This window comes from Fringilla coelebs (genome assembly GCF_963513975.1).
Source record: "Fringilla coelebs genome assembly, chromosome: Z".
NCBI classification, from domain to species: Eukaryota; Metazoa; Chordata; class Aves; order Passeriformes; family Fringillidae; genus Fringilla; species Fringilla coelebs.
The window spans coordinates 11,201,442-11,225,479 of record NC_140031.1 but is presented as its reverse complement, the minus strand read 5'-3'; the positions used below and the strand labels follow the sequence as shown (position 1 = coordinate 11,225,479).

The 24,038-nt window shown below is 40.0% G+C and overlaps 1 protein-coding gene across 1 annotated transcript in view; it reads left to right on the top strand.

Annotated features, from left to right (window-relative positions):
* Window positions 1–24,038, top strand: part of ADAMTS12 (ADAM metallopeptidase with thrombospondin type 1 motif 12) — a gene marked incomplete at both ends in the record, with an annotated part of 140,753 nt that overhangs the window by 45,153 nt on the left and 71,562 nt on the right. Inside the window, one exon of the mRNA XM_084225838.1 lies at window positions 6,961–7,135. Within this exon, the coding sequence (XP_084081964.1) occupies window positions 6,961–7,135 (175 nt within the window). The remainder of the gene's footprint in view (window positions 1–6,960; window positions 7,136–24,038) is intronic.

Below are 24,038 nucleotides of genomic sequence, written 5' to 3'. Positions count from 1 at the left end.
TCTTCCATCCATCTGCACATGTTGTGGCAGCTGTCATCATTTGTATCGCTGCTTTCTGGCTGTTGACTGGGGGTCCTGTAGGTCACAGTAATACAAACAATACTTGTCAATAGAAACAAAGCCAGTTGTCATTTGATCAAATGTTTGCATTTAGTTATTCTCTAATAAAGTTTGAACTCTGCAATATTAACATTGTCATGCTCGCTGGCTTGAAATTAGTTTTAGAGTATAAGTGAGCAGGAAGCCAAAACAACCGTGGTGCTTTCTGTCTCTGTGATTAGAGATCATGTCTGCTTTGTGAATCCTCTTGCCTGTCTTTTCATTCTTAATAGAAACCACTGTTTAGGCACGGAACTGCTTAACGATCTGGTGTTAAATCTGCACTCATCAAGATTAGATAGGTTTTAAATCATCAAATGTAACCTGTTTTGCAAACTGTGAAAATGTATTGGCTTCCAAATCTTCTCATTCAAAGTGTCAGAGGGGATTTCAAATGCTGAGAAGTACAACCTATTTTTACATAGTTAATTTGCATTTTCATGAAAGGCAGTTTTAATATTAACAAGATAAAAATCCCCAGTTAGTACCATGTAAGCCCCCTGCATTCATTTGATAAGAAAAATTAGAGTGAGATATTTCAAGAGTATTTTCCATGAAGAAAACAGCTGTTGCTCTTTCTTACTCTCCCAAATTGTCTTTGGAGGAATTGGGCAAACTCTTTGTTTTGTCTCAGAACAGTAATGCTTGCCTGAGTTGTTTTTTATTCCCAAATGAAGTAAAAACTTGAGAATCTCACCCTCTTGGGACTAAAGTCAAAGTTGTTCTTGAAAAAGCAGCGGGGGTTTTTATTACTTTTTTCCCCACTAGTTGCCATTAAAGCTTCCAATATAAAAACAGGGGAGGAAAGGAAAGGGCAAAGCATAAATATGGGGAATAGTAAAAAACTCATAAAAGGTATATTATTGTTCACCAAAGAATGTCCTTCAAGCTGGATAGCAAAGCTGATTGATTTTCAAATTTATATTTAGCTTGCTATTATATTCACCCTGAGATAGAGCTTGAGACCTTATTAGTTTTTCATAGTCCTTGCTTGATACAGTGCAAGTGTGACCTAGCTGACTTTTGCAGGAGGAAACTCATCTGGGCATATTTAATTCTCAAGGTAACATCTTCAACTGACGTAGTTTGCTGTGTGGCTCAGAGCGCTGGCGAGACACCATGCACCCAGGCTGTGCTGGTGGGATGTCACCTCAGAGCCTTTGGACAGACCAGGCAGCACAAAGAACTGTGACCTTGTCTTCCTCCAAGACCCAGGGATCTGAGCAGCAGCTGGGCAACAAGGAAATACTGACAGAAGGAGTGTTCAGATCTTCAGGGTGCTCTGGACTTCAGGCAGTCCTTGGTGGTCTGTCTCAGCTGCAGTGTGAAAATCACACTGGTAAACAGAAGAAGGGTTGAAACTGTGATTGAGTTAATGAATTTTGAATCTACTGTGCCATGCTCAGTGTGTGGCAAACACACCTTGTTTCAGCTTACTAGAACCAGCGCTGAGTGCTGTGTAAAACTTGTAAATACTATATTTGCTCTATTTCAAGACCAGTTGCTAGTTCTCTAGTGGGCAAAAAAGTTTTACCCTGTTGGAATTTAATGTTGTGTCTGAGCTTTAAGTGCAGCAAAGAAGGACAGTTTTGGCTCATGTAGATCCAGTGGGACCTATTTAAAAAAAAAAAAAATAAAGTGAGAATGTGGAAAGGAGCTCGACAATATGAAGTGACTGCTGCTGGGCATGGTTAGAGATGTAGGAGCTTCATGTTCTTCATGAACTGCTGGATTTCAAAGCTGCAGAGATGCTACCTAACAAGGCAATTATCATAATTTGTGGATCTTCTGTAATGAGAGAAGAAGATGGGCTATTCAAATATAGCTGCAGCAACAGGGTATGCACAAGTAAATGTAGGAATAAGATACCTGGACTGTTTGTTCTTAAGGAAAATCACAAAATAAAAGTAATAAATGTTTTTAGGATGGACAATAAAGATGGTAGTGGAGGATGCCATGACCTGAATGAAGCATGAACAAAGATGTCTTTTAAAATTATGTGCTCCAAGTTGTACATTTTCAAGTGAGCATGCTGCAGTCTCTACAGAAGATTAATTTCACAGAGAATTTCCTTCAGTAGAAATGAATATACCTAGGCTGCTTCAGATTCTGTGTGAGATGCAAAGCTTAGAATGAGTTCAAGGTCCATAGAAGTGACACCTGATTCAGAATTATTTCATGAACTGCATCTGTGTCATAGCAGAGGGCAAATGAATGCACATTTTGGATTGTTTGCTTCTCTTACATGTTTTTATAACAGCTGGGGGGTGTTAATGCTTTAGTGTCTTAAGACTTATCCTAGATAACCTTCATCCAGAAAGAGTGAATAAAAAAATGAAGTTGAGTGTGGTCACCACCAAGCTGGTGCTATAACCCAGAGGACTAATTCCCTGCCAAGTCTCTCTGAGTGATTGTGTATCTTAAGTAGTTATATGGTAGCTGATAGACATGGCCCTAGAGACTTGACTGCTCTCCTTGGCTGAGGATACCTCTCAGCCAGAAAGATCCCTTTCTCTGAAGTATCCAGAACTGATAGGTCTCTTAGGACCCTGGGAACTGGAGGATGTCAGACAATCTTTCCTCTCCGGATACCTTATTTTCTTCCAAAAAAGCCCATCTTGCTGTAAATTTGGCTATTTTTTCCTCTTATCCTCTGTGTCTGAACTTTCTGTGCTCACATTGTCCAGGGCATAACTCTGCACCTCTGGCCAGTTTTCTGTCAGTTCCTAAAATGTTATAGCAAGTGTGACAAAACTATGTAAAATCTCATGGAATTATAGTATTCTGTTCACTCACTTTGTCATAAAATACGCTATTTTTATTTGAAACCAAAGCTATGTTGAACCACAAGGCTGTGTTTCAGTATCACAACAGTTTCTTCACTAAATTATGCTAAAAGCATAGGTTTTTTCTGTAGAAGTGTGTACGAGTTAGAGTGGGTGGTGTTCATAAAGATCTTTCATCAAATTGCTTAGTACCTGGAAATCCCAACCTTTTTCTGTTCTGAGCAACATCATGGCAGGTGTATTTTTTCCTAGGTCTGTCTGAGGATGTAGTGAAAAATCTCATCTGGATGCTAGGTTTTTCTTTTGACTGAAATAGGAATAGATGAGAAATTCAGAAAGAAAGATCCCTGGGGAAAAAAAAGGGACAAATAGAAAGGAATAAGTGATTAGCTAAAATAAATTTAGCATGTGTAATGTTAACAGATAATTTACTTCACTAGCTCAGTTTGGATTATTTGCAGCTGTAGTTCTCTATAATGCATGTTTCATATGCCACAATTTTTTCTTTAATTCTTTTACTCAAACCTAGTTTCTCTTACCATGTATTACAGTTATAGTAAGCACCTGGAGCAAAGCACCTAAAGGCAAAACCCAAATCTTGTCCTCTTCTTTCATGTTCCGTCTAAAAGTTGCTGTATTTTCAGATTCTTTCACTGTCCTGTTGTCAAAATTATTGTTTGAACCTTGTTGTCAGAAATATTGTTTAGTTTCATGGAGTTACTCACTGTTCTCACTACAGATGTAATTTTTTTTGGCATTATTGTCAACATACTGTTTCTGTAACTTTGGACTACAGATTGTTGTTTTTTCCCTCCCTTTTTCTCCTAACAAACACCCACTAATTCTAGGCCCTCCTGTCTGGTGTGGTACTGCAATTTCAAAACCATAGCCAAGAGTGAAGCTGCTCTCTCCCTTCCCACAGACTCAGCTTCAGCTTCCCATGTGGAACTGATTGAAAACAATATGGCAAAAAATGCATTTTGACAAACTCTCCAGCTTTTGACTGAAAGTAATATGTGAAAACTATGTGCTTTCCACTGAAAAATGCAGATTCTACTGAAAATCAAAACATTTTGAAACATGGTTGAAAACTTTTAAGTCAGAGGTGTTCCAGGATCATCAGTGTCCTTTTGGCAAGAGACATGCCATGTAGGAGATGTGATATGTTCAGGGAGCTGTTTGTGTCAAAATAATGAGGCACATGAATTAAAAATCCCATGAAGTTATGTATCAGCACTCCCAAATACAGTATGGTAAACATTTGCAGCCGCAGCATGTCAGAATCTGAGGGCAGAGAGTGAGATTTGAAAGGGGGGACAACAACAGTTTATAAAAATGCTGTGGTAGATTTATAGATTTTTCACCTGTAGGCTTTGACAGAAACACATACTCCCCACACAAACACTCAGACACACCCCACCCCTATTTTCTGACCATGTCTGTTGCTGTATTACAGGATAGCTTTTCATAAGGAAGTACAAATGAGGAAAGCTTCTCTGCAGTCATTATTTTTCTGTGGTGATAACTAAACCCTTTCATTAATGTAAATATGAATGGCTTTTTTCTGATGAGGCTTTCATAACTGCCCTCCTTTGTGTGTTCTGAGGCTGTGTGAATGCACTCAAAAGCAGGTGAAGATCAGAAAAAGCTTGTATTGTATTTACATAGCTTGAAATCTGATGGACTTTAAATGAAAAATTCTTGCTGTTTTATTTGTGAGTCAGAAAAGAACAGCTATGAAGAGCAAAACTAAAGATGTATTTAATCAGCAAAGGGAATTTTTCCAGTCCTCAGTGCTTTGAAGTAAGTTTAATGTGAAGATTGGTCTTTTTTTTCTTTGGTCTCAGTTAGTGTCAGCATTTAATTTATTGGTGGATAGCCTGTGCAGGGTGAAAATGCAAATGCAAAGCAAGAGTTTAGTAAGTGCTGGAAGTCCCTGGAAGCTTTTGGAGCACCTCTGTGTGCTGGAAATGGGCTTTTACAGTCACATTCATGTAATGAAATTTTGCTTTTTTCCTTGCTCCATACAGCTTGGATAGAGACCTGAATTTTAACATGCAAGCATTGATAAAGGAGCTTGAGGTTAACACTGATAGGCTTACTTCACCTTTTTTTGGATTGTCTGGCCTTTCTTGTTGCAGACAGACATTGACACAATAATCTGGGGAGTACTGCCACTTGCTTTCAAAAATCTGGGTCTGCAAATGAAGATGGCTAGTTCTTCTCCGTCCCAACTGGCTTAAAACCCCACAAAATAATCAAATAATCCAGTCACAAATTAAAAATATCCAGGAAAGATTGAACCCTGTGGAATGAAAAGGAATGGGCAAGGATTTGTGAAGGTGCATTGATTTCCTGAGCAGCATGAGGAAAGCCACATCACAGATCTCCTCATATGACCACTGTAGATGCATTCTTGCTCTATGGACTCACTCTTGCCTGAAGGTTTTATCCAACGTGAATGTGGATAAAATGGCTGCTTCCGTGTGTGGCTCTGATCCTGTGCCTTAATTTATGATTGAAAAAGAAACATAAGCATTTTTTGGTATGTTGTTTAATAATCAGAAATCTCAATCTCTTTTTTCTTGAAAATGAAACAAAACCCATACAGGCAGTAGCTGTAATCCCAGATGAACAAACACATGTGACTATGAGTCCTGAACCTTTGGTGCTTTAGGGGTATAAACACAGCTTCAAACCAACACCAACCTCTGGCTTTAAAACTTTGACTTCTTTTGGAAAGAAAGAGTTTCTGATCTTCAGAACTGTTGGGTAAACTGTGAAATGAGAGTCACAGTTATTTATTTCCACTAGTTTGCTGTGGAATGTATTGGCCCTGTGGCAGTATGTGTGGAGGTGGAAGGTGTCTCACTGAGCTGCCCCTTGTCTCCTTGTACATAGAGCCCATGGTTATTTTATAGTTTTATAAGAGTGTTTTTCTTCCATTCATATGATTTCTTTCATATCTTTAAGCCTCATACTGGCTTTCGCAACCATCCAGAGAAACTCTAAGGCTTTGGAATATTTATAAAGATTTGCAAGTTTGTCTGCCATTCGTTGTTTGAATACAGCAGCTACAGGAAGAGACTGTTACTGCATTTTTTTCCCTCTTCCAGAATAGGCTAAGAGAGTTGCACTGACCACAGCAAGAAAGTGAAGAGGAAACACAGCCAAGACTGGAATACCCCAGCCTCCTGTCCCATCCCCAGTGTGGTCTGGGTTTTCAGTAGATCCTTTGCTTTTAGATTCAATATTGCTCCATATATCTTGACATGGAAGGGCAGTACAGTGGTTTTGCAATGCTTGCAGTCCCTGCTGAAATGCTGAGACACAATGGACCAAGGCAATGTCTGGTTGGAAGTGTGTCCTGGATCATGGCAAAGTGAGGTGTAAAAGGTCCCTGTGCAGTCCAGATGGATATCAAGGGCCCTGTAGCTTAGGCAGAGCAGGGAGGCTGATGCAGAAGTTTCAGCATGTTGCAGCCTTTTCAGCTGATCTACTGGATGTTCTTAATGGCTTGTTAATTCACAAAAAACTTCTTGTTGCTTCCATTGAAGTGTTGGCCTAGGGGCCAGTGAGGGTTTATGGTTTGAGACAAACTTGGACCACAGAGTCCAGCCCATCTGATGGGTTGGGTAATTGATTGTGAGACTGCAGCTGGGAGCAGAATTTTGATTTGCACTTATGAAACAGCTTCTATTCCAGTCTTGATCTCTGGGGAATGGCTGCAAAACACCAGAAGAACAAGATGCAGCTCTTCCTCGTGCATCATGTTTGTCAAATCAGCTTTTGACCTTTTACTGGCTTTGTAAAAATATGAGAGCCTTTGACTCAGTTTCAGGTTATTAGGAAGGAGATATTTTTTCTCTTTCACTTTGGACTGTAATGACTGTGAGGTATAAAACAGCCTAGATGTATGCAGCAGAATAAATACTGAAAACCTGTTGTGTTCATATTTCTCCAGTGTAATGACTGGCTTGTGAGGAAGGCTTGGGGTTGGTGGTATGAGGAGTATATTTGTTTTTGTTTTCTAGTACTGAACAGAAGAGATTAACTCTTTTGTGCTTATTTTCAGACTGGATATTTCCATCTACCCCATGGGGATTACTTCATTGAGCCCATTAAAAAGCATCCACAGAAGGAGGGAACGCCCCAACCCCATATTATCTATGGTGCAAATAACCTTCAAAATGCTTTAAGGAGAAGACGGGCCATCCCGATGGAAAAGGAACGAGCGTGTGGACTGAATGGTACTAATTTTGCTGGATTTCAGCCTATTTTCTTTCTGAATCTTTTTAAAGAGCTATTTTCCAGTGCTGTGTGCCTTTCCTTCTGCCAGGCTTTTTAAAATTCTGTAAGAAAAGATTATGCAAAATGAGAGCATCTTAATCAAAACACCACAGGAGCCACCCATCTGTGTTCCTTTCTGAAAAGTTAAATCCTCGTTATGACTACTGGGATATGTTTTTCACACCATTGATCCTTTCTACCCCTCAATTTTTCTCCAACCAGAACTGTTCAGTGAGTTTGAAAGCTGAATGCTTGAGGAGTTCTGGGATAAAAAGATTTGCAGTCAGCATTATTTTTAATAAAATGTTCAATTCCATGCCAAGTTCTGTCTTCAACATAAATAACTCCCATCTAGTCCATGGTTTAAATTTAGGATTTCTAGATTTTCTGTGATTGTTAGCAGATTATTTAAAGAGTTTTATTTAGTTATTCTGAAAGTGAAATACAGGGCATCAAGAGCAAGATTTTTTTAGTGGAAGTAAAAATAGCTTGAATATTGGTGCAGTGATACTCAGGATTGTGTCTTTTTGAAAGCAAACTAGTATACTATGCTGGAAGGGAAGACTATATCTAGAGGGTCGTTGGCATCTCATAATTACAAAATGAGTTCCTTTATTTAGTAAAATAATTTCCTTGATTTATTTCACACCAAGAATGTACAGATTCTGTGTTAGTTTTCTAATGTTTGAGGCCTTGGATCTGAGTCTGCACCAAACTTTAGAACAGCATAGTATTGGTAGGGATGAATCAGTAATTACTTACATGACTAAGGCCTGAGTTATGTACAAATAGAGCTGCAGAATACACAGGAATGTGTTTCTGTCTTTCACAGGTCAGTGGTTTAAGAGAAGTTGATTCCTTTCCAGGAATGGAAACTGAAAGGAGGAATGTAGGAATTTTTAATCCACAATCATGACTGCTGGTGAAGTTTTACTGCTGTGTAATATGGATTGGTAAATTAAAGAAGCAAAGAGCAACTTGACCCCCCTATATTTCTGGTCATAGACCTGAAGTGCACTTCTTGCTTGCTGGCCCAAGGTAGTGCAAAATAGTAACAGGAGGAAAAAGTGAGAAAGATGATGAGGGATTTACTCAGTCTTCTGTGATACTGCGAAGGTAAAGAAGAAGCCATAAGAATTAATATGGATGCTGCTGTATTTTATTATTCATCAAGTGAAAGTATATGTCTTCTTAATAGAAAATAACCCTGGATTAAAAAAAAAACAAAACAGGAGTCTTTAAAGGCAATGTTTATATTGGTGTCAATTTCAAATAGCTCCCCGAATTGTCATTCCTTCTGATGACTACTGGGCTAGACAAGAGAAATTAGTTTAGATTTGCCTGTGAAGAATGAGGAAGTTGTTCTTGCCTACTGTCTTCCAGGTTTCTTTTATGGATAAAATAACATATGGATGAAATAACATCTGCATGCAGTAATTTTAAGTGTGGAGAGGACATAGGAGATCCTTGGGAACATGTTGCATGCTTGCTTTGTGTGGTCTGCTTATTTTCTTTCTACCTCTCACTTTTTGCCTGTTATATCTTTCTTGAAAGTCATGCAGAATGAGACAGAAAAAGACTGGCTGTACCTGGACAGTGTAAAAAAGATCGTAACTTCTCTACATCACTTAGATTAGCTAAGTCTGCTCTAACAGACTTGTCAATTTAAACTCCCTGTCTGATGTTACTCATTCCAAAGTGACAGAATTATTTCTGGTGATAGTATGTTCATTATATTGCAGGCAAACAGAGATGGTGCCTTATGAACTAACAAAGTCATCAGCTGTAATTTTTGTTTCTTTTTTAACAGTCAGCCCTTAGAGGTGATATCTCCTTTTAACCAAACCATAATCTTGGCTATCATAAAAGTTAAAGAATCAGTGTGAAGAAATGTATGGGGGTAAAACCATTTCCATCATTACATTTTTTCCCTTTGTTTAACAGCATATAACAATCATAGAATCCTTAAAAGGCTTTAACATTGAAGTTGTGTGTTATGTGTCCTGGGCTGCATCCAGAGCCCCGTGGGCAGCAGGGCAGGGAGGGGATTCTGCCCCTCTGCTCTGCTCTGCTGAGACCCACCTGGAGCACTGCATCCAGAGCTGGGCTGCCAGCACGGGAGGGACAGGGACCTGCTGGAGCTAGCACAGAGGACAGACACCAAGATGGTCTGAGGACTGGAAGATTTTTCACCCTGGAGAAAAAAAGGCTTTGGAGTGAACTAATTGGTTCCTTCCAGTACCAGAAGGGAGCTTGCAAGAAGGATGGAGAGAGACTTTTTACAAGGGCTTGGAGTGAAAGGAAAGGGGGAAATGGCTTCAAACTGAAAGAGAGTAGATTTAGATAAGACATTAGCAAAAAATTCTTTGTCTTGAGGATGATGAAGCTCTGGAGCAAGTTGCCAGAGAAGCTGTGGATGCCTCATCCCTGGAAGTGTTCAAGTGTTGTTGGATGGATCTCTGAGCAACCTGGTCTAGTGGAAGATGTCCCTGCCCATGGCAGTGAGTTTAAACTAGATGATCTTTCAGGTCCCTTCCAAACCAAGTCATTGTGTGTTTTATCTCATTTCTGACTAGCCAGCTTTTCAACAGAGATAGAAGAAAGAATTCAGTGTCATCTTCTATTGATACTGCACATTGTCAGATCAGTGTTCTTGTTAGAAGTGAAATACAGAAGGAAAAGGGAAAGTGTTACAATTCTTGCTTTCTGTGCCAAGTGTATTCTCTACTTCTACTTTAGTGAATACCATTTGCATAAATAAATTTTAGAGGTAGTAAGTTGACTCTGCCACCTTTTCAGGATTTCATCTACTTCATGCTTTTGAGGTTGGTACCAGAAATCTTGTGCACCCATAGGACATCACAGATAGCTTAGAGTAATGCCTTTTGGGATCCCTTCAAGGCAAAGCATTTTCAATTTGCAGTTCACAGTTATTTATAAAAACTAATTCTATTTTATAGGTTAAATTCCATTTTGTGTTTTCAACCCTCAGCAACTGCTGAGCTGGGGCTTAGCTGATGAAGAGTTGCCTATTGTATGTCTTACAGGAACTGGTGTTCAAATATTTTAACCTTGTGGGCTGAGATTCATCATGCAAAGTGTCTGCATTTGTTTATTTAAGCTCTGACTTTGTCAGGCTTTTTAAAATTAAACGAAGATGCTTGAGTTATTTCTGTGTCTTACACTTAGTATGTGTTAAGGCTAAAGCGTAGTGGTGATTTTTGCTTGAAGAAATTGAATCACCTCGATGCTTACAAGTCAGTGCACAGAGTTGAGGGGTGATAATAGAAATCTTTTAGTCAGAAACTAATCTGCTTGTCAGGCAAGGAATATAAAGACTAGTTGTACAGACAAAATCAAAGTAAAGGACTTACTACAGGGGGGGAATAGGTGGAGGATGCTAATCCTCTGTGCAGTCTTTTTCCAGGTTTGTTTTTTTTCTTAATGCAAGATCCTTGTCTCTTGGAAGAAGCCTTGTGCAACAACAACTTTTACAAGTTTTACTGTGGCAACAACTGCGTGAATATCCAGGGTTCAGTGTGCTTTTTACTTCTCTTGCCTACATGCAATAATGCTTTAGAATCAGTGATTTCCCTGTAGTCTTGCAATGATTTCATTAATTACTTTATAATTAGTATTATCTTTAACAGTTTCAGATACTTGGAGAAAAATCATTGCAGTAAATTATGTAAATGAAAACTTATGTTTGTTTTGCACTGCTGCTCAGGCAAATGCCAGCTGACTCAGTCATTAGCTGCATGCAGAACTGAGTTACTAATATTGAAAGTAGCATAACAATACTGGACTCTGCTAGCACCTGTCTCACTGTACCATTTGAAATATGTATGAGAAGTAATAGAAAAGATAAATGAAAAGTGTCCCTGTGCCTTATAAAAAATCTCTCTAGTCCTTTGTGCCCACAGGAGAGGAAACTGAGGATCTGGGAATTTGTTTTATTCTTCAAAATAGGTGATTTTAAAAACTTGACAGTGCTCTGAGATATAATTTGAGGAAAGAGGAATTATCCTACCTTCTGGAGAAAAAAAAGTGATCTCCTATTTCTTCTGCTTGTTTTCATGCAGCCTGTCACAAATTTTTTTTTGTTTTTTTGTGGTTTTTTTTGTTTTTTTGTTTGTTTGTGAGCTTCAAAATAAGAGAAATTTTGTGAAGTTTGCGAGTGAAAATGCTTTGTTGTAGTGAAGCTCTTCCTTAGTGCTGCCCAGAGGGGACTGTGCAAACAGATGGACTTCTTTTCCTTGGCCTGGAGAGAAGGACAGGTTGCTCTTGTTCAGAGGGTGAGGGCAGTTAAGTTTATTCAGATTGCAACCCGGTGATTGCTGCAGAAGGCTGTGAAATGTAACTAAGGCATGCAAGGTTTAGGGTATTAAAATAGATCTCTGAGAATGTTTAATTGGATTTTTAGGTGTTAAAAAAATTGTTATATATTTTACCATCATTTTGTCATTGGAGTATTTGATCCATCTGAAGTTAAGATTAGTTTGGGTTTTACACACTCCTTGTCTGCAGAGAAGTTACAAATCTTAAAACTGATTTTTTTGCATTTGGAGCAATTTTGCTCCAAAATTGTAACTGTGATGGGATAAAGCTGGAGTGGAGGAAAGAAGAGGTTAGCTGCTGTGTGAAATGGTGATGAGGGGAGGGGGAGTTAAAGGAGCAGAACAACATTGTCTGTGCAAAACTGTTTTTTAACAGTTTTTCCATCATCACTCAAAATTTAAGTATTTTGAGTGATGATGGCATGATTCATTTAACAGAAATCTAAAATGCTGTTAAGCTGTTTCAAGCAATTACTACTTGTACTTCCTCTGTCTGACTGCAGGACTTTATTCAATCATGGTCTTGCTTTTTGATGATTAACTTGATACTGTCAAAGGCTTCTCTTCAATTTTTTTGCTTGCAAAGTGTACAGGATGAACTAGTAATACTGGCCTTTGACCCTGAAATCCTTCATTTAATCACTTGAAAGAAGGAGAGCAGAAAAACCCAGGGGAAGATTTTATTCTCAAGCAATAACCTATCTACCTTTGTTTTAGAAGGACATTGTGGCCAGTGTAAGTAGCTTTGCTTGAACTCCTGGTTGTAAGCTCAGAACTCCTGGTAGAGGCTCTGTAGCTTCTGTCTGCTTTTAAAGAAAATTGCTGATATTTTCCCTGTATCTGTTTATCCTGTATTTAATCACATCAGTTATAATTCAGCTTAATTAGCTCGGTTTCTCCAGGACACAGAGACAATCATAGGATGGTAAGTTGGCACATTGAAATTTAGTAACTGATAATTCAGCCTCAATTTAGGGAAGAGCACCTTTCTCCCTGCATGGCTCTTCTTCCTACAGCTGGCTCTTCTAAGCTGTTTATGAGATGCTTATCATGAAAAAAGAGCAAATAGGGACATTCAGTCAGAATGACCTCTGTGTTTAGGCAGGTACAGCGCAGCAAACAGCTTGCAGAAGAACACAGAGTATCTCTCATCTCTGAAACAGTTGGCACTGAACTGAAAAAAGTGAGTGCCTCCTTGTGCGGACAGCAGTATTTAGCATTTCAGAGGTGGGGAACCTGGGAAATAAAGACATGAGAATTGGTTTATCACAGCAGTCAGTGTGACAATTGCTGCTAACTGGTATCAAAACACTTCCCCCCTCCCCAGACAACCTCATGGAATGAAACCAAAATACTCTAACTTTCTTTTGGTTTTCAGGAGTACATGGGAGGTTTTTTTAGTTGTTCTCAGTACAGGTAAGGAAAAAGGAATAAAATACTGTATTTTCTGCCATCCTTCCTCTCCAGTTAAATGAGTGAGGAGTCAAAACTAGAGATTTACCCGAGTGGATCGAAGTTTGTGCTCAGCAAGGGCCTGAGATGGCTCAGTGCTGGCAGAGTGCTGGCACCTGCTTTCCCTGTCCCTGATTGTTTTCTCATTTTCTTCTCTTTTCTGATGGAATTTTACCTTCAGTATTTCACTTGCTCCTATTAACTGAAGCAAAGTGAATTCCCTAAGTGCTTGTGTTATTTAGGAGGTGGGGAACAAAAATCTGGCAACACAAGATTGTTGTTATAAGGTCATAATTCTTACTTGTTGCCACCATACATGCTACCTCACTCAAAGACTGGATAAATTTCAAAGTTCTGTGACAAGCCATTTTCCAAATAATATGAATCGAACCTATAAGGAGGGAAAAGTTTTTCTTCATTGTGATTCACCAGTCTTTCTGTCTTCAGTCACTGTGCCACTGGAAAGAAAGTGTTTGCTACACCATGCTTGTGTACTGTATTTGCTTTCCTGTAATTTTGAGGGTAGTCTGTGATCTCTTCTATGTCTTCATTGAAAGTTTGCTTAACTGCTTATCAGATTGAGGAGTCTCAGTCTGCATTCAGGCTAACTTAATTCAACATATCTAACTGAGTACTGTCTTAGAGGAATATATTGTGCTCTTGCTCTGTACCTGTAGCTTTCCTTATCAAACTGTGTGTGATGCTATTGCACTTCTTGAGTTTAGCAATTGATTTGGTAAACAAATGCCTTGGGAATATAAATGTTGAATTGCTGTGTTATTGATTTGGAGAGCAATAGTACACTTTAAAATTAAACTGTTGCATATCACATCCATCTGGAGAATAACAATGACCTTGAATAATGGTAAACCACATTTTCAGAGGTGAAATAGAAAACTCAGAAAGCTAAGCTGCATTGGTTTCTGATGCAGGAGTTTAAAAATTTGGTCAGAACACTTGATCCATTAACAGAGTAGTATTGGCAGAGATGTTCAGCCTTCAGTCTGGTTAGATTTCTCAGTCATACTAAGCTCCCTGTAAACCTTCTAATAAGAAACTACAATTACCTTATTATTTCTGGGCAGATGACAGATTTCCAGTTCTTCTCAGAAGTGCTGGACTCGTTCTGTGGGACTGATGAACTGATGTTGGCTCAGTGTCCAGAATTAGTTTCTCTCGAGTTGCATATCCTTGATGAGCCTCCTGTTGCAGATGACCCACTTTAAACAGGTGTCTAATTTCAGTTTTTCTGCATGAAACACCATGTCCTTGCTTGTGGCTGTGTTCTCTACTCTTTGTGTCCCTGAACTTGGATCCATTTTGTGTGCTTGGGGAGACACCTTTGGAGCAATTGTACTTCAAAGGCATTCAAAATATTCCTCTAAGCATAGGTTTTAGCTTTATGGTTTAGTTGGGAATGAGAGGAGCTGCATAACTTGGGAGGTTACTTTTTCTATCCACCACTACCTTCAGTTAACTTGTTAACTCCCTCCTTTTTAGGGATAAGTGGGGCCCCATTTGCATTTATACCACACCACGCACAATTGCTTGGGCTGCACAAATATCCTGCACCTCTGTGGTATTTATGTGCTCTCCTGAAATAAACTGTATATAAATAACAAGCTGGAAAGGTGCTGTTCACTGAAAGGTCATATAGATTACACACTTTTTTTTTCTGATAAATGGAATTATCTCCAAGAATTCATCTTTATGCAAAAAAAGGTGGACAGAAGATTGCTGTGCTAATAGATATAGAAGATTTTTTTAGTTGCTGCCCTTAAATACTGCGCTTGTTTGAAGATTTTGTGGAACTGTTTTCTTACATGTCCAGGTTCTCTATGAAAGACCACAGGAGAAAATACTGATTTTTTTCCTCCCACAATCTCATTTAGACTCACAACTTCTCTTGCAAATACTCAACCTAAACTTACTTCAGCAAACAGCATGTAATATGTATTAGCTGAAAAAAAAAAAGGTATTCCTGTGCTCTTTATACAGCGGTGGTGAGGCCTTTATACACATAAATTAGACTCCTACAGAAAGTCTCTTCTAAACTGTTCTAAGCAATGTCAAGAAACACTGTCCCAAAAATAATGTTTGTGCAAAAGAAAAAGTCCAAAGCTTTTATGTTCTTTATTAACCTTTCTTGTAAAAAATGTTTTGGTCTAATACTTTCCTCTTTTGCAGAACAGCTTTTGAGTTGAAGCTAAAGAGGGAGATTTTTTTATATTTTAAATGCTTTTAAAACACAGCTAAAACACAATGTCAGCCTGTCTCCCAAAGTTTCTGCCAAAGTTGAAATTAGCATCAAGTTTCTTGCCTGCCCAAACTTTAAAACAAGCTGAATCAAGATCCTTCCTCTCTGATCTGCACTGTTGTTGGTTGAGCCCCCAGTCTGAGTTCCCTTCAGCTCTGTGGAAGTTTTGGATTTGAATCAACCTCTTCTTTAAAGTACTGTGGTTTCAACAAGGGATCCTTCCTGTCATCTTCTGTATGATTGGCTTGACATTATTTTCCTGATGTTCTCCAGCTAAAAAACTCACTGAACCACATTCTGCTTTGTGGCATTTTCTTTTCAGCATCCCAGCTGCATTAATTGCCCATGGTGAGGTGCTTCTATCAGTCAGGTCTTCCTCTGAGTAACTGGAAGATTATGAGAGAGTTGAAATTTCATCTCTCAGGGAGGTCACAGCAAAGAAGGGCAGTAAAAGAAGGGAGTTTCCTGCAAAGCCTGGACTGGTAACATTGATAGGCAGCTGAAAGTTGTGCAAGCAGAGATAACCTTTATATTGGGGAATGAATTACTAAACAACCTCTTCCTCATCTTAGGGTTGTAACTTGGTTTTATTCATAATTATCTATTTTTTGGATATTTTTTCTCTCCTTAAGCTATAATTAATCATACTCTTTTGTGGTGAATGTGAACTGGATGTTTCTTTCAGGCAAACCTGCATTTTTCCCCCTTTCTGGTCCAATGCATTTACATACCTTTATCATCTTAAGGCTTCTTGGTGAGAATAGTAGTCAGGGAATTTTTGCAAATAAAAACTGAAATTGTCATTAAAAAAACCCCAGAGGCTCAGTCTGTTGGCAGGGCTTTGTTTAATTCTCTTTCCACAGGAGTAAAAATTTCAAAGTTCAAATCCAGTTCTCAGCAAGCACTTTCAAACTCCTTGGCATTTAAGTGTGGAAGCCCCAATTGCTCCTGTCTGTGAAGGATTCTGGCATAGTTTTCTGTAAGTGATGAACCCAGGGAGTTCAGTTAATTAAAGCTGGTTTTACTGGTGAACCTCCAGTCCATGCATGACAGAAATGCAAATAAATTAATGGGCTTATGACATCCAACAGGTTATAGTGCCTCTGAACAATCAGTCTCTAATAGGAAACTGGAATAAAAAGAAGAAGTCACCCTTAAAACTCTGGCTAAAACTGGAAACATCCTTTAGCCCTGCAGTGGTATTCACAAAGAGCTGAGTGGGACACAGCTCGCCTGAAGCTGGTGTTACCCCAGCAGGGTAGCTCATGCAGGCTGGTGGCAGGAGTTATTATCCTCTCACCTCAGAGATGCTATTGGCTGCCTCCCCTGAGATGATGAGATTTATGCTGTTCCTGCCCTTGCTCCTTGTAGGGGTTTACAGATGCCTCTGCCAGCTCTCCCCAGCTGCAGGACCAAGTCTGTCCCTGCTCTGCTGCTTCAATGTCTCTTGTCTGTGTACGGGTGCCTCTTCGGTGGCTCAGTCAGACAAATGAAATCTTGTGCCAGCTTGGAAGAGGAGAACCTCAACAGTCATCTCTCAGAATGTTGTGAAGCTGGAAAATGTTGTTATCAGGACTTGCTTCTAAGGATAGAAAACGTTAACAGCAGTGTGTGTCTAAGATTTTCGAGATATTAGCAAAATTCATTTTGGTGACTGGCCAACCCCTTCCCTTCTTCAGGGGGGAAGTTTGCATCTGCAAGAGCTGTGCTTTAAGTGCTGATGTTTGTGGCAGAGGCACAGCAGGGTTGGGGCTGAGCCTGAGCCTTTGAAGGCTGTATTGCTTAGTAACATCATCTGATATATAAGACATTTGGCCTCAGCCAGGGACAAGGAGGCCCCTGAAAATGCTAGCATGTGCTTTTTTCTTTGAGAACACTGGTGTGATTGGTATTTTAAAGGCAGTGGAGAAATGGAATGGAAAAAACAACAGCTGGTCCAGAGAAAGGCCAAATGAACTCTGTTGTGTAAGCCCAGGGATAAGAAGGTTATAGCATAAGCAATGTTAGTGATATAATATCAAACCTTGAAAGAAGTTAATTTTGTTTCAAGATTAATTTCAGACTGCCTTTCTCTTATTTTTCTTAGTAATATAAACACTAATTAAAAGTCATTGTTTAACTACCACTTCAAAGACTATTCTGTTCATCTTTCTATAACTCTTTCTCTCTCATATCACAGACATTATACATTAATTTTGTTGGGGTACTTTACACTTCTTGAACTGTGGTTTGAACATTTAAAACTGAAATGTCAAGTTTCAGGAATTATGGGTGAACTATAGTAGCTATTGTTAATGAATAATGAACTTTGGTGCAGGGAATGTTTATTTGATGAGGTGCTTTCTTGAGAATGTGGCCTCTGTGTCTGCAGCATACCTCAAGCATGAATATCTTCAGATAGGTGCAAGAAGACTGAGAGATGGAGAAAATGGAGCACAGAATTTCACTAAGTTGATACCTGTCAGTCAGCGCTATTCCCTTCCCCATCTTCCTTTCACATTTCATCTCATGTGAGGATGCCAAGAGGACTGAATGGCCTACAGTATTTTATGGAAATGTTTATTTTGCATGTTTCTAAGGATGGCTGATGAGGCGAGGAATAGGATCCAGGCATTTTCTTCAGCCTTCAACTTTTTTATACAAAATGGTTCATGTTCATCTTGCTCCTCACAGCCCTTTCATGATGAAAATAAGCCATGATAGCTTTGAGTGATACCTGGGAAAAGTGCTGTTTTCTTCATAATTTCAGAAAAAGCAAGGGGAAAAAAGCAGTTGAAATTTAAGTCCTTTGAATGTGACATTACGAGTCAAACCTAAGGGCTTGTGCAGTCCACTGGAACAGCTCATTAGTTCTGCTATAAAACAAATGGCATTACCTATTTGTTTGCTCTGTTAGTTCAGGTAAATGATTTCTAAATATCACTATCAATCGGCATCTTTAGACTGATTTGTCATTTTTAAGGTTTTTACATAGTAAAACTTAGTGGTAGTAGGTGAAGTGGTTAGAGATGCTTCTCTTTTAGGCTTGGGTCTTGCTACAAAAATTGCTTTGGTACTGCCCTATTTCTAAGATCCTGAGGTGAGAGCAGGACAGTGACAGAGACAGACTGGACAGGGTGAAGGAGACATAGCTGTCAGATAAAATGTGTTTGCCAGACAATGTTGGGTTACCCTTTGCATTGGAAGCACAGGTCTGCTATATTTGCTCTCTAATCACACTTTGTGGTCCAATATGTGGGTTACACGTCCTCCTCAGCATGGAGGTTGCTGTTTCTTCTGGATCTGCAGAACTTTCTGAGCTTGCGGTTAGCTACCAGCTTGCTGCTTTGCAAGAAAACAGAGGGGAGACCTGAGCATCCTGTGTGTAGAGAGGGTTGTAATGGGGGTGGAAAGCTGCTGGGGGTGAAGGCTGCAGGAAGCACAGCTAAGATGGCTCTGGCAATTTGGGAGTCTTAGAAAAGGCTATTTTTCTTTGATTCCCACATGGAACTGGCACCATGACCTGCATTCTGTTGTGTTTCAGCCTGTCTGCTGGGCCATGTCCAGTGTGCTGCAACAGGTTCTTGTTTGTCCCCTATGAACTCAGCCTTAGTGAATTAATGAGCAGGTACAATTTGTAGAATGGGACCAATGAAGAAATCGTGAGAATGTCAAAAACACATAAAATAGTAATGTAAGTACCAAATCTCATCTTTGCTTCACTAAAAGCCAAGGACACCTGTTTTTCCCATGAGTTTCAGAGCATTTGTAAAACATTTATTACTGTCTTGCTTTCTAGCTTTTAGACTCACTTTCAAGTCCTTTTAGTGCACACTAAACTGTGAAAAAATATCTTTGGGAAAACAAATGTGAAAAGGAATGTGTTTATACCAATAAGCTAAATAAAATGTTGAAATGCAGCACTAAAATAAAATCTGGCAATTTGTAAAGGGACCCTAATGGACCTTCTGTACTTGGATATTTGAGCTAGTTTTGTTTAAACACTATGGGGAATACTGCAAATGCTTTATATTTGGTTTTAGAGTACATTTCTTCCACCTCCTTGTCCCTCTGTGTGTTTTGGTAACAAATCGTATGATATGTTTTCTTTGATGTACCACAGGTGCTTCTGCAGCTGACATAGAGAATACCTTCTGGTTTGTTCTGAAAAAAGCAGGGATCTGTCTTCCTACCTAATAGACTTTAGATAAGATGCCGGAAAAAGGGGGGAAGTTTAATCTAGATTTTTTTTTTTAACATTCTCCGGCCCTTTTGTGTTATAAATCAGAATCTCAAGGCAGCTAACTGACAATTTTTAACCTATTGATTATAAGCCCAGGAAATTCTCATTTCCAGTGCTCAGTGAAATAACCACATGTTTATTTTACTGGATGCTTTGTTAATTTATGTAAGAAAATGCATCCTCATACAAACATAAATATTTAGTCACTGAGGTTAGATTATTTCTTAGTCAGTCAAGTCTTCAAGTAAAAAGACAAACCTCTATCTGGAACCATTTTTTAAAGAAAAAAATTAATTTTATTTGCTTTATGCTTTGACTTGATATATTTCTATCTAGGGCTTCATAACTGGACAACCATGTTACAACTGGAGAACTCTCTCAAATTCCATGTGTTTTAATCTGAATTCTTGACTTATTTTTACATCTGAGGGAGTTACAGTCGATAAATCTGTCCTCTTGAAATCCCAATGTTTTTGTGGTGGCAGTTCCAAAAAATAAGGGTGTAACAGTAGGGATAGTTTCAACTAGGCTACCCAGTTCCTTTGCATGTGCATGTTCAGTAACCTCTCTGTTGACATCTGGAAAGAGATTGTTTGAAATATGCCACAGTCAAAGCTGTACTTTTTGAAGGCTAAACTAGAAACTTTTATTTCTTATAAATGTGAGCATATTTGAGTAACTGAATGATAAAAGACACAAAAAATACTAATCCAATGCCAGAATGTGTAGCAGAAACCTGACATGGTAAACATTTAAAATAGCTGCAAAATCAGGCAGTTTATATGGTGAACATAAAGAGATCATCTTTAATAACCTTGCCTGAGAAATTTTGTTTAAAAGATGCCTGTGGCATTCTCTACAATATGTATTCTGGTTCACCATGTAACTTCTTATATGTAAGGTAAGGGCTGAGCTGGCATTTGTTCTCATTGTGGAACACTGTGGATATTCATGTTCACCACTATTCCCACGCAGTGAGATCGTGTTTGTACTAATCACTGAAATACTCCAGTGCTCTTTGTCATGGCAGCCAAGTAGCATACTGCACTCTTTGTACGTACATTAAATTTTCTCCGTCTCTGGCTCAGAGTGGCCGGATCCTGACTGCTGAGAGGAGTGGCTGTGCTGTGCCTCTGCCACAAACATTCGCACTGTCACAGCCGGTCTGACAGGCACAGCTATCTGCTTGCTGGTTTTGACTCTTAGAGCTGTTTGGAGATTCCTGGGAGATCAGCTGAACAGCACTTTCCAAGCTGTCTTTGACCCAGAATGAGTCTTGGCACAGAGGAGGCATCAGGGCAGAATGCTGAAAGAGGGCTGGCCTGAAAATGGTGTGAGCAGCTCAGATGCCTGGAATCCTGGGGGTCACAGCTGAGCTGGAACCTTGCTGAGTATTCAGTGAGGGGGGTTGCTTGGTGTTATGGAAAAGGAAGAGGTGCACTTTGGGAAGGAGGTGCAGAAGAATGCTGTAAGATCAGGACAAGAAGCATTCAGTAGTGAGATGATGTGAAATAGCTTTAGTTCATCAGCTGTGCCTTTCACACATATTTTCTAACCAAACTGCTGAGATTCAGCTTTTGTGAGGGTGAAGCTGTGAGCTGGAGCAGTGTCTTAGAGTGCAGGGAGGCTGCATCCTCTTCTGGGACCACTCAGCAGCCTGGGTAATCACTGGAGTGGTAGCATCTCCCAGCTGTGCTGTGCTGTGCTGCCTGTGTGTGTTTGCCTCTGATTTCCTTCCTATCCATCCTGGAGAGGAGGCAAGAGCAGCTGGTTCCAGCTGGCTCTGTACTCATCATTTGCAAGCACAGAGAGATGCAAGTGGCTGATTCTGCTTTATTAACTTGAAGGGTATTGGTGAGCCACTGAGGAGTTCCTGTGGTGCACAGGTTGGGTCCTGGGGGCCTAGAGGAGGCCCTTAAACCCACTTAAATTTGGGATTCTGCATGGGGTAGCATAAGCAGGCAAAACAGTGCTGGGCATATGTTAAGATCTGATTTGTGAGAGATGCTTCTGCTTGAATGAAGGTGCAAACAAGACTATATGCTGAAGTTAACAATACGGATCTTATTTAACAATGAATGTAAGGTAGAAAAATAGAGGGAAGTAGAAGGGATGAAGGAGGGTGAGATCAAGCAGAAGATAGTCAGTATCTATGGAGCGAGCACCATCCTGTTGGTCCTTCTTCACCTGGCATCCTGGAGTACCACTTTCATACTGCCCAAGTTCCAGGGAGCCACAGGATGGTCACAGATGCTGTTCCCACAACTTGGGGTGATACATGGATGAGCAGGTGTTTCCTTTTCCACCGCTTGCCACAAGAGGAATTTTTGTCTGGATGTGTTAACCACGATGTGCTAACCATATCCTGCCACAAGGCCTGGAATAGCACCTTCCTGTTGCAAATTCCTCCCTTCTGTGCTTAGCTCAAGTTCTCACTGTGTCGATTTATCTTATGACAAGTTCCATCTGTGGCCTTGACAGTGTTTGAAATAGTCACCTGTACTCCTTAAGCCCTTTAAACATACTGGTTTTGGCATGATGAGGATATTACAGGAAGTATTTTGCAAAGGCATCTGTGGAGGAAGACCTTCCTCAGTTGTTGCAGGGCTGAAAAAGGCCCTTAGGGTGTATGGAGCAGCAGTCTGTCCTCTCCAGGGATGGGCAGTGACATACTGAAGTCTTTGCAGAGGGCTATTCTTAGATTCTGTGAGCTAAACAAGAAAGCACATGTGAGCAGAAGCCTCTTGTTTTTCTGCGTGGGGAAACCCAAGTGCTCCCCTTCAGTTCTGCATCAGTTTATCCCTGGTAAAATCTCAGGAAACCCTGGCTGAGGATGGACCTGAGGAAACCCTGGCTGAGTGTGGAAGAAAGGATATTACAGTCCAGAGCAGAGAATTATGCTGTCACACCTGTCTCCTTTGCTACTCTTCCTCTTCTGGTTCCATTGGGAACAGAACAAAATGGTTCTTCAGATTAGTATTTGATAGTTATCAGTACTGTACAGACTTTGGTGGCTGATAAAAGTGGAGTTGCCCACTTCTGAAGTAAAAGGAAATGCACGAGTTTACTTAGAATCCATGAATCCAATGTGGTTATTCTCAGTTACTCTTTCATAAGAAGATGACTGCTAATGTTTATTTGGCTTAGATTCAATCGGTCTGGTGAACTTCCCTATGTGAGCATGAATGTTGTAAAAGGCTCAAGTTGCTTTTGTGCAAGAGGAATGACTCTCCACAGTCCCTGTGGCACAGCACCCAGCCTGCTGCTGTACTCAGAAACTTACTAAAGCCAGTAGGTGAGGCCTCTTTGAGCTGGCTCTAGTCCCTTGAGAGGCTGGTTGCAATCTTCACGGCTTGAAAACCTTCTCTTTTGTCTGAACCACTTGTAAAGAGCAAACCTTCCATGTAAAGCATTCACAGTGCTCAAATCCTTGGAATGACAATCTTTAGTAGTTCTTTCTTGTCCTTTGCTTCTTCCAGCATAACTGTTGGGGTTTTTTTCTGGCACCTTTCCTTTCCTTGGTGCTCTGTCCACCATTCCTTCTGTCTTGCCAGCTCTTGGAGCTTGGCATTAGGGCAGCCTTCAATGAGTGCCTTTGTGAAAATCACTTAAGTGACCTTAAAGAACTAATGGGCCCTCCAGAGACTTGGGCTGCCAATTTCTGAATCCTGTTGGTTCATAACTCTCTTCCCATCCACAAAACACTACAAAGGGTACATAAAACATGTACCCTTTGTGGGCATGGGCCCTTTGGGTGTATGGAGCAGCATAAAACATGTACCCTTTGATTGTTTCAGCACTTTTTTTCACCACCGAGTTCCATAGCGCCAGCACAAACTTACCTGCAGCACACAAGCTAAGAGAATAGAGTCACAGAATCGTTTAGGTTGGAAGAGATCTCTAAGATCAGAGTCCAACTGTTATTCCAACACTAGCAAGTCCACCAGTAAACCATGTCCCTAAGTGCCACATCTACATGTTTTTAAATACCACTGGGAATTCTGACTCCACCGCTGCCCTGGGCATCTTCCAGTGATTGTCATGCCTTTTGGGGAACTTGTCCCTAATACACAACCTGAACTTCTGCTGGCTCAACTTAAAGCCCTTTTCTCTCATCCTGTCCCTAGTTACCTGGGAGAAGAGACCACCTCCCACCTGGCTACACACTCCTGTCAGGGAGTTGTAAAGAGTGATGAGGTCCCCCCAGTAAAGAGGGATGAGGTCCCCCCTTCTTTTCTCCAAGATAAACACCCTCAGCTCCCTCAGCTTCTTCTTATCAGATTTGTGCTCCAGACCCTTCCCCAGCCCCATTGCCCTTCTCTGGACACTCTCCAGCATGTCCCTGTCTTTGTTGTAAACGAATAAGACATTTTAGCATTTTACCCTTGTTCTTGGTCCTGACTGCAGCTGGTTGGTGACCTCTGATTGCCAGCATGTGTAACCAGATTGGGTTTTTTCATTATTATATGAATTAAATTTATGGAACATAAATTTTAGGAACAAAAATATGGAACAGAAATTCTTGGAGTCTGATTCAAGAGCTTCTGGATACTATTTGGAAAACTATACTAAGAATCAGATCAACACTGCCAATG